General features: G+C 32.0%; 1 protein-coding gene across 1 annotated transcript; it reads right to left on the reverse strand.

Annotated features, from left to right (window-relative positions):
- Positions 1-11,103: 11,103 nt before the first annotated feature.
- Positions 11,104-11,615, reverse strand: LOC108452459 (calcium-binding protein KRP1-like). Its single transcript, XM_017750248.2, has one exon. It carries the CDS (start codon positions 11,524-11,526, stop codon positions 11,161-11,163), a length of 366 nt encoding a protein of 121 aa, XP_017605737.1. The 5' UTR covers positions 11,527-11,615; the 3' UTR covers positions 11,104-11,160.
- Positions 11,616-11,939: the final 324 nt, after the last annotated feature.

Raw genomic sequence — 11,939 nt, forward strand, 5'->3', positions numbered from 1 at the left:
AAACTGGCCCCTGTACCTTAAATAAAGTAGCAAAATGATCCCTATGTTAAAATTTCCGCCATTTTACTGTTATCTGCTGATTTTGAATTATGATTTTTTTAGATTAAATGGCACGAAAATTAATAGCTTATTAGGGTTAAAAAAATGTTGAAAAATATCCATTCCATCCCCTCTAAACTAGCTTTCAAAACAAGAAAAAAAAAATCATTAAGTTAGTACGACTCATGCTTGCTCATGGGAGTTTTCTTTGATGTTGAACGTACAATGAGTTGCCTGAAATATCTATTCGCTATTGGTGGAAAGGGTGAACGGTACGTTTACTTACGATTAGTATAAAAATAGCAGTAGTAATGAGATTAGATACAGTAACATGAGACAAAAAATAATTTAAACACACTACAGCTCACCGCCTATCCAAACTTATCCTAAGTGACCGAAACCAAAAAACAAAGTAAAAGAGAAAGTGAAATAATGAGAACCACGGTATTTGGAAGAATCTTTGTGGTCGTTTGAGTGAAATAAGCAAGAGATGAAAATAGGGGAATTGGGAGGCTTAGTTTTGGGTTTGCGAGTAAATGTGAAAGTTTTAAGAAAGTTTGATGAGAAGCTGACGTGAAAGACATGTTTGGTATCTTGTAGGAAAAATTTTCGGTTCTGGCGAGTGTTGAGAAATGATCAGTTTTTGTTAAATTTTTAATTGTTAAATTTTATATGAACCAAAGAGTTTAGATCAATGTTGTAGAGATTTTATTTTTTGTTAATCCTCCGAATTGATAAAACTTAATTCCTAAATGTATGATATTGTACTTACCGATTTGTTCTTCAACTGAATGAAATTGGGGTTTCATTTTTTTTTTATAAAAATAAGTAGGTGTTCTCCAATATAAGGATTGGGTTTTGACATATTAAATAGGAAGATTGGTAAATGGGTAAATAAGTACTATTATATAAAATGAGTGCAATAAAAATAGTTTTTAATCCTAATCAGCAGTAATTTTCCATGTCATTTAATCTAAAAAAATACAGAATAATCCTCATCAATAGATAGCTACAAAATGAAGGATAATCCTCATCAATAGATAGCTACAAAATGAAGGGAAATTTTAACAGAAGGGTTTATTTGGCAAACCAATTTGCTATTTTTTTAGTAGGAGATTAAAATGCAATCCAAGTATAGTAGAGAGGCTGCTATGGTACTTTTACTAGAATTCTATGTATCAGCCTGTTGCATTGGTTCATTTCATTTACTCATTTTCCCATAGGCCATGAGAACATTTTATTGAAATAAATAAAAATAGGAGAAATATTATCAGCATTGCAGCATGACAAGAAAAACTTCTAACAAGAGAAATGGGTTTCTTGTGCTTACTGTCATCTACAAAGAGGTAGATAAGAAAAAGGTCCTTCAGCTTTAGTTTCTCCTTTGCCTTGTGGACGGATTCTAGTGAGGTGCATTTCGAGTGGAAGATGAAAGCCTTTGAGGAAAGCCAAAAGGCTTTCATCTTCCGGAGTGCTGCCCTCTTCATACGAAGTGACCTTCACAGTTTGCTTGCCTTGCCTTGCCTCTGCTGCGGGCACCATGGTTTTTGTGATCAAAGGCATCAAGCTCAGTCCCTTGCTTTCTGCAACATTAGCATCTACGCCTCTTCCTTTTCTTGTATCTGCTGAGCAGCATGGGGAGCAAGCTTCCTGCCACATGGAACAAAAACATGCTTTATTGACCTCTTAATGGGCAAATTCAGCTACGCTGTTTCCCCATTTCAATAAAAATATGTTACTAAATATTTAAAGCACAAATCATTATGAAGGAAGGAACAGCGAAAGAAGAGGAGAGAAAAGAGTAGCAAAGATGCCTTGATAAAGGTTGAGAAGGATGAACGCGAAAGCGGATCGTAAAGTTTGTCAAAGTCGCGGATTTGACTTAGGGCTCTAGACGTTCGGAAAGAAACTTGGATTTTTCTTGACACAACCTGAAATGAAATTAAATCCAAGTTAGATAAAATAATTAAAACAAATAATAAATCAAGGATTCAGGAAGTGAATAAAGAAGATAAATGGAAAGATAGAACGTGGCGTGTAGAAGTCCTAAGAAGCCTTGGAAACACGAAGAATCCACAACCCCCTTCAAGCGGCTCTAATTTCCCCTCCAAGATAAAAACCTTGGCAAGAAAAAGTTTGAAGATGATCCCCACAATCTAAAAAGATTGTTAAAACTCTTCTAAAAAAAACTCAAGAAAAATTCTTGAAAAGAAAAAATTCAGAGAATTTATTAACTCAAAAGAGAAATAGAATAATAATCAATTGTTCCCCGGTATACAATGCAAAAGCCTATATATAGGCTAGATAAATAAATCTAAATAAAACTCCTAAGTATACTAGAACTCTAATTTAATCTAAACAAGAAGTAGTTTTAAACTAAACTTTCTTGTTAACATAAAATTCCTAAAAACTTAAAATACTTAATAATTATCAAAATTCGGAATAAAATAATAATAAAATAATAAGAGCTAATAAACAAAATATTGTGCTTATATATAATAAAAATTAAGCCTAAAACTTAAACCCAATATGATTTAAACTCAATTAAAAGCCCGAAACTCGTAATTCTGTCTTAGAAATTCTGCTCATGCAGTCTTCACTAAAATGGTCATAACTTGAGCTCCGAACTCAAAATTGAGTGAATCAAAATGCATTTCAAGCTAAGAGATAGATCTTCAAACAAATGAGACATCTCAACCTAAAAATGTCAGGATCCCATCCAAAAAGTCGTTGAAATTCTTCTGATTTCCCAAGCCTGAAAATTGACAATTTTGATGATTGGAATCTAATAAATTTCACCCCATCTGTGCATGTATCATTCTCCTTTCCTCAAAAAGATTCGTCCTCGAATCTTGTCTTTGATCAAGTTCTGATTTGATTTGCTTAGCCTTTGACATTGTTGTTGAGTCTTGAAGTAGTGTGAATCCATCACATCCATAGGTCTGAAATTGTGCCTTGAGACTTGCCTCATTCCCCATTTCTTCAAGAAGATTCGTCCCCGAATCTTTAGCTCTTTCCCACAAGTAAAATTGTCTATCGATGGTAGAGTAATATAATTTGGAGTCCGTCATTGGATTCTTGAAATCCTGTAACAAAGAAACACCACTAAACAAATTTAAGTTAGAGTTAGTTAAAACATAACCAGTTAAAACATAACCACTCCTCATTTTTGTATGGGTAATTTCTTGCTTTTCATTTTCTTTTTTCATTTGAGAACTCTCCAATTTTACCTCATATGGATTTTCACTCACCAAATTTGGACCATTAAGTAGACTTTTATCACTAAAAGTCTCTTTTCTCTCTGTCTTTTCACATGATTTTTCTTCTCTTCCCATATCCCCCTCACAAGTATTATGAATATTCAATTCAGTACAATAAATCTCGGTAGGAGAACATGACGTTTCTATTTCATCTAACTCTATAGATTCAAAGAAAGAATTCTCATTATCATTTTTTTTCCAGTTCACAAAGTTCGTCATCTTCTTTGATCAATAAAAGTCTCGTGTTGGCACAATCACGATTATAGTGCCCACGCCCTTTACACGTAAAACATTCAATGTCATGAGCTCTTTGTTGTTGTGGTGAAAAATTAGTAGAAATGGGCTGCTTGAAAGATGTAGAAGAATGTTTTGTAGGAGCCCGACTTTTCCACTCAAAAGGTTTAATCTCAGCATGTTTTGACAGCAACTTATTAGTAGCATAAGGAGGTTTCGAATTCTTAAAAGTAAAATTAGAACTTGTACATCGATAATAGTGTGATGCTCCAAATGGATGAGATTGATGTTGCTGAAATTGTTGCTCAATCTCAATTGCCTTGTGTACCATCTCCTCAAGATCAATATAGGTGTCAAGATTAAGAGCATTGGCTATCGAAACGTTCAAGCCATTTACAAATCGCACTATGGTAATTTCTTCATCCTCTTGTATATTTGCTCTTTGAATAAGCATCTCCATCTCCTTAAAGTACTCATCAACATTGATTACCTTGAACAAGGAGTTGAAGTCTCGTTAAGACCTCTCTATAGTAATGAGAAGGAACATAACGCTTTCGCATCACTTGCTTCAACTCATCCCATGTTTCAATTACCCTTTCGCGGTTTCTTTGACGATCAATTCCAAGTTGAATCCACCAACTCAATGCATAATCCGAAAATCCAAGGGTCGCCAATTGGAATTTTTCTTCTTCTGAGCATTTATAGTAACGAAACATAAGTTCAATTTTTTATTCCCACTCACAATATGCTTCGGGATCATACTTCCCTCGAAATGGTGGAATGTTGAACTTTGGTTTATCTAAAAAATATTGTATACGGTCATTATTAACCAAAGTCTCATCATTTGTACGAAAGTTACGTCGAGCATTATATGCACAAAGCCGAGGCTGATCAACCTTATCTTCCCAATTGCGATTCTGACACTCAATTTTGGTACTTAGACAATCCAAATTTTTGTTGATCGTGTCTAAAATAGTGTCACGGTGCTGATCTCGAACATTTGAACCTTTTGATCCTTCTCAACTTCCCAATCATATTATTACGAGTTATAATGAAAGCCCGAAAATAGCACAACACTCAAGAAAAGAAAAATTTAGCAAACCTCACACTATGCACTCGAAATAAAAATCAAATTCTCAATAATGTAAGAATTGATCTTGTGAGTCTTTTAAAAGTGTCTATATCAATCAATCAAGATGTTTTAGAATCAAACTATCAAAGCAAACCTAATAGCACTATGAGTCCAAAAATTGGCTTAGACATCAAAGAATTTTGTTGCACGGAGGAAGGAATATGCAACGTGCTTTAACCCACTAACACAAGAAACAAGAAAGTATTAGAATGCGTAAGGAACAAATAAAAAGGAAAACAAATGAAAACTTAAAGCTAAGAGTCAATGAAAATTGCTGAAACCCAAAAACCCGAAAAACTGCGAAGCAACTTGACAAACTTCGTTCAAGGTGTTCCCGATTTCCAAAAATCACAAAATTTAAACTGAAGCCTCCTCAAATAATGTAGATTTGATCTGGAAAGTTTCGCACAAAATTCAACCCACAGAATTTTTTTATTTTTTTATTTTTTCGTATTTTATTTTTGTACTTTTTTATCACTTTTTTTTGTGGGAAATATTTTTTATACTTTAAAATAGTGCCAAGAAATAGGATACAAAATTTTAGATCATTTGAAAATCGTTTACCCACTGAAAATATTTTTCTAAAAAGCGTAGGGTAAAATTTATTTTGAGGCTGTTTTCTAGAAATCGTTTAAAAAAGAACACCTAAAACGCCCAAATCGATACCAAATGATAAAGGTTGAGAAGGATGAAGCGAAAACGGATCGTAAAGTTTGTCAAAGTCATGGATTTGACTTAGGGCTCTAGACGTTCGGAAAGAAACTTGGATTTTTCTTGACACAACCTGAAACGAAATTAAATCCAAGTTAGATAAAATAATTAAAATAAATAATAAATTAAGGATTCAGGAAGTGAATAAAGAAGATAAATGGAAAGATAGAACGTGGCGTGTAGAAGTCCTAAGAAGCCTTGGAAACACGAAGAATCCACAACCCCCTTCAAGCGGCTCTAATTTCCCCTCCAAGATAAAAACATTGGCAAGAAAAAGTTTGAAGATGATCCCCACAATCTAAAAAGATTGTTAAAACTCTTATAAAAAAACTCAAGAGAAATTCTTGAAAAGAAAAACTCGAGAATTTATTAACTCAAAAGAAATAGAATAATAATCAATTGTTCCTCAGATACAATGCAAAGGACTATATATAGACTAGATAAATAAATCTAAATAAAACTCCTAAGTATACTAGAACTCTAATTTAATCTAAACAAGAAGTAGTTTTAAACTAAACTTTCTTGTTAACATAAAATTCCTAAAAACTTAAAATACTTAATAATTATAAAAATTCGGAATAAAATAATAATAAAATAATAAGAGCTAATAAACAAAATATTGTGCTTATATATAATAAAAATTAAGCCTAAAACTTAAACCCAATATGATTTAAACTCGAATTAAAAGCCCGAAACTCGTAATTCCCGTCTTAGAAATTCTGCTCGCGCAGTCTTCACTAAAATGGTCATAACTTGAGCTCCCGAACTCAAAATTGAGTGAATCAAAATGCATTTCGAAGCTAAAAGATAGATCTTCAAACAAATGAGACATCTCAACCTAAAAATGCCAGGATCCCATCCAAAAAGTCGTTGAAATTCTTCTGATTTCCCAAGCCTGAAAATTGACAATTTTGATGATTGGAATCTAATAAATTTCACCCCATCTTTGCATGTATCATGCCTTCTTGCTAGCTTTCAAATAAGTCTCCTAAGCCTAGCCTCTTGCTGCGAGGCGATTTCTAACAGAGGCTGTCATGAAACTAAAGCAAAACACACTGATGGGTTTGTAGCAGGCTCAACCCAATTAAAAAGAATGCTGGATGAGGCAGAAACTCGAAATTGCAGGCCACCAATCATCAGTCAATCCTTTTACATGCAACTCCGCCTACTGCCTTTACGAGCCTATGAATATTCCATAGCTGTGCAGAGTTAGGGTCTTCAGAAATTGAATCCCATGTAAAATAAGAAACAATAATTAAATATTGAACCCTAAAACTGGACATGAACAACTTAGTTCCACAATAGATATTTCATGCAAGTAAGTTTAACAATGAACTGTACTGAAGAATAAAAATAATGTATGACGTCATTAACATAATACACCAAGTATTTTTAAAAATTACTAAAAATATATATAGCAACTATATTTTAACTGATGCGATTTGTTGATAATAATCTAAATCTTAAATATTATATATCCCTGAACCATGGCATTTCTCCACCGATGGAGTTGGCAGATTCCCATCTCTGTTTGTGGTAGTTATGTTGCTCTTTATTTGAATTTCTTTACATTGCATCTTCAATTTCAATATTGATCGGTATTAAGACAGATTCTTTTTTCTATTTTATTTGATTGGTGTTTGTTCATCGCAATATTGCTAATTCTGAAACAACATTTTATTTGCCATATTCATTTTGGAACCACGGGGCAATTATAGAAAGTTCAAAACGTTTAAGAAATTAAAAGCAGGGCGTAGTTGAGGCGCTTGCATGGGTTCGCTCTCTAAAATTAAAAACTATTCATTTAGATTTTTTTAGAAGTTTTAAAATTTTAAATTAGTAAAAATAAATTTATATTTTAACTCCTAAAATGATAATAATTTGATTTAATCCTTTAAAAGTTAAAAATATAAGCTATTAAAAATTATAATTTAATTTTAATCTCCTAAATAAAATTTTTGCCTTCGCTTGTAATTAAAAGTTGATTTAAAACCTCAAAATTTTGTATGATACGTGTCATTATTAACTTAAACAAACCATAACACATCAAAATAATCGAAAAGTACTGAAATTTTGATCAAAACAGAATATAAACTATTTAGTACCGGTTTAAAATTGAAACCATAAGTACTTACTACCATTGTTAGTAGTTGGTACAACATTGGTTTAGTTTCTCCCATGGCATTTCGTTCTTAATAATTCTGTGTTAGTTCCCTGAATACATTTAGATCAAACATGTCCTTATTGAAGTATAGTAAACTTCCAGTTTTAGGATCAGCATTCCATGAGAAATCCAAGGTTAATTCTCTCAAGCACCACACTATCTATTTATAATTTTTCTAAATCATTCACTCTGCAGTTCTGTCTTGCCTTTTATATCTCCAACTGACAACCAAACAAACAAAAATAGTTCTTCTCTTCCTCGGCGTCCCTAATCAAAATAGTTTATCCATTCCACTAACGCTAAAATTTCAAAAAACCATATTGTTAGTTGCCAATAGAAGGCAAATGTTGGGGCAATTTGGATTTTTTTTTTGTCAGAACATGAATTAATTTGTTTACAAAATGAGCGGTTTTGTGGTTAATACAATACGACAAACATCAAGCAACAAAGTAGTCTGTCCCCTAATGACTTAATTAATTGGTATTGTTTCTGTTGAATCACCCTGCAACCGCATATCAATACTTTGCATAACACGAAACTTATAATGAAGCGAAGCATGTTTTCTCTAGCGTCTAGAAGATCTGTTAACATATGAAAGCCCAACTTTTTTGTTAAGTTCCACTCAACTTGAAGCCCAGGCACGTTGTCTTCATAATACATGCTCTGGTCTGGGCTAGTAGTTGAACTGTCTGGTTTTTCTAATCGAATAGTTATGCTATTATTTTTCAGCACATTAACACATGAATTAACAATGAAATAACTTGGTTCGCTAATTTTATTCACTCATATAACTTGTTTTCAGCAAAAGTATAAGAATTTTTTACCTATTTTGAAGATATTTTATTTTTTTATTAAAATTTTACTCATTTTATTAATTCAAGTTTAAATTTATATTTGTTACACCTTTAAGATTCTATACATAAAAGCCTAACCACACAACCCGACCTAAATTATGGTGACATAACTCTTATACCATTTCGTCTTAAGGGCCCGAGGTTTTGAAAGTTTGAATTTCAAAAAATGTATATATGTATTTATTTATTTTTTATTTTACCCACAATTTAAATTAATTCTTTTTAATTTTATATATATTACTTGTGTTATTAGTAATTTCAAATCTTACTTTTCATTAATTATTATATCTTATTATTAAATGCACACTTGTATTGTTGTGGAACCCATAAACTATTTGAGTTCAAAAATGCCAACAATGGAGTGGATACAAAACTCCTAATCGAATAAATTGGATAATTTGTCACTTTCCTCCCTCGTGAAAATCATTGTTGTTATAATATATCCTATGAGAAGATGGATTGCTAAAAATGTTGAAATAACACAATCACACGTCCAAAAAGTATAAAGTTGTAGAGATTTTATTCTACTATAAATAGGAATTGTTTCTCTACCTTTGAATCACCCTCAAACTTATCATATTCTTCATAAAACAACATTTCATTCTCCTTATCTGTAATATTTCATTTATATATTTTGTAGTTAAATATATTTGGTAGTGTCCAAGGATGTAGGCGTGATTTGCCAACCTTATTAAAATTTTGGCGTTCTCTATTACTTTTTATTTATCTTTCAATATCTTGTAGGATAAAATTGTAACTGATAAATTGTACTATTAAATTATACTGTAAGATAAGACTGAGTTTTAAGTGAGACTCTTGTTATCCTCTAATTTTTTTAAGAATAAAACTTAATGTAATTTTTTAGTACAATAATTTATTCTCTTTAAATCTATTTGCACAAAAAAAAAAAGTTTTGCAATTGCTCATAATTATCTTATGAGAGTTCCCTTTTCAATCATGAACTATGAGACTAGAAATTGGCCAAAAGTGGAAGGAAATAATTAAAAGATAAATAATAATAATAAAAATAATAAACCAGCAGTAAGGAAGGTATAAGCATTAAGCAATGTGCCGATTTTATGGCATAATATGGCTTGTCTCAGATCACAAGGGATAATTTTTGCAACTAAAATTCATCCTCCTAACAATCTTATTTAAAATTTTGGTTGCTACGAGATCTTGCTGGAAAATCATTAAGGCCTTGTTCTTCATTGTTTTTGAGATGAATTTTTTTCCAAAAAAGTGCTTTTACACAAAAAGCAATAAAAAGCACAGGTAAAAAGTAGAAGCTTTTCAGCTTAATAAAAATCCTTTTTCTTAGATGAAAAAGGAGAAATTTTTGTGCTTTTTTCAGCCCAAAAGTGCTTTTGAGGTTATATTACTTTTTTAGCCTTATTTGTTCTTTTTTTTTTTCCCATTTTTTCTAATGTTAGAATCTATTTTCCTCTTCTTTTTTCTTTTGTTTGAACTTTAATCCAAATATATGTAATATTTTAATTTGTTAAGTTTATATTTTTATGTTATATTAATATTTAATATGAGTTATATATTCAAAGTATATTTTAAAATAAAATAATACAATTAAAAGTATTAATTAAAATGAAAAAATTATTTTAAAATAATATAATTGTGTCAATATCTAATTATAAATATTTATTTAAATATTTAAATATAGTTTATATATTCTAGTTAAATTTAATAAATAATTAATATTAATTACTTAAAATATTTAAAATTAATATTATATATTAAAATATTAAGAATAAGTTATAATAAATTATTTTTATATTATTACTAAAATATCATAATATTAACTAATTTGAACATTATTTAAATATATATTTGTTACTTTATAATATCATGTCTAAAATGGAAATTTTATTTCGAAAAACACTTTTGACAGTAATACCAAATACTCAAATTTTCAAAAGCACTTCTCAAAAATATTTTTTCACACCACTTTTCAAAAGCATTACCAAACAGACCCTAAGTAAGCAGCGTATGGAACCTCGTCAAGGTGTTCAAGGTTTCCACCGCGGGGTCTCTTTTCTTAGGCTAGGCAAGGTCCAAAGATCGATTTGATGTTGCAAAGAGGTTAATCACGGTTGAATGTAGATCAAGCATATCGCACAACGTTAATAAACTGATCATTGAAAGTGACTGCTGTAACACTGTCTTCTGGTGAAAAAATGCAGCTAAGGCCCGATCTGTCTTTAGGAGCTTCACTCAGGCTCTAACGGGTACATTTTCTGATCAGGGTTGGGAGAATCGCTATTTTCCTAGAGAAGCTAACATGGTGCAGACAAATTAGCTAATGCAGGTGTCACCCGATCCTCTAGTCTGTTGACTATGCTTGCCTAACGTGTTCTTGTGTGGTGTCTTGACGTATGCTAGGCTTGGATGTTGAGTAATTAATGTTTTTCTTTTCTCCCGTAGTTAGTCGTTTCATGGGGATGAACTATCCTCGATTTGAGTTGTATTACAGGATGGTTGATTAATATCAGACCATAATTTAAAAAAAAAAAAAGTTCATCAACTGGTGGAAATAAGGTTCATTTTCTGTTAGCAGTTTTGATCCATGAGCATCAAGATTGCGTTGTTAGTTTGAAAAGAAAAAAGAGGTTCCAAGCTAACTGCTAAGTAAGCTATCAACAATGGAAAACATTGGCAAACGATGGGGACAAAGGTGATGAAAAAAGAAACCGAAAATGAAGTACGTACTTAAAAGATTTTGATATATTCCATGGGGGTACAAATTACAAAAGCCTAATTAATACTAATTTGACAAAGGGCATAGAAATTGAGGATAGCTTCTACCAATAAATTTCTGGAATTGTTCATCAAGTCAGGACTCAACCTAAGCATGAGGGTACAAAACTCCATCTCATTCAAAGCCCCATCCCCATCTAAATCACCTTCTCTCAACATGCAAACCACTTCCTCATCGCTCATCTCTTTCAAACCAAGCAATGCCGAGTTCCTTTTCAAGCTCTCGAAAGTGATCACTCCCTTGTCTCCATCGACAAGCAACTGAAACCCATTGCTCAGCTCCTTCATAAAACCTTCAGCACCCAATTTCTCAACCATGGCGGGGAAAAAATCCTCGAACACCACCACATTTCGAGATCCCATTCTTTTTGTTTTGCGTTAAACGTCAAAAAAGAGGCTGGTATTGGTTTTAGTTAGTATGATTTTGCAAGTAGAGCAGGTTGGAGGGGTATTTATATGTGATGGAAAGAGAATAAAGCCAAGGGGAGGAAAGAGATGAAATCTTCGTGGAAAGAGTGTCGTAAAGAGAACAAATTAAAGGTAAGGACAAAAGACGTGAAGAAGTTTGAGAAGGTTGTCAGTCATTGCTGGCCTGGCAGTTGCTGATGTCTTCTGCCTTTCTTTTTTTTTTTTTTTTTGTGTCTATGAAACTTGTCCTCCTTCCTCGAAGTTGCATGTGAGAAGGTTGTGTAGAAATGATCTTACAAGTAATTTTATGAAAGAGAATTGACTTGCTATAAATGCCAATTTACTTTTTAGTACCATCTTTGCCTAAC

Source organism: Gossypium arboreum, chromosome 5 (genome assembly GCF_025698485.1).
Source record: "Gossypium arboreum isolate Shixiya-1 chromosome 5, ASM2569848v2, whole genome shotgun sequence".
Lineage (NCBI taxonomy): Eukaryota > Viridiplantae > Streptophyta > Magnoliopsida > Malvales > Malvaceae > Gossypium > Gossypium arboreum.

Coding starts and splice junctions, on each gene's coding strand:
- LOC108452459 (XM_017750248.2), bottom strand. CDS start 11,526: ATGGGATCTCGAAATGTGGTGGTGTTCGAGGATTTTTTCCCCGCCATG.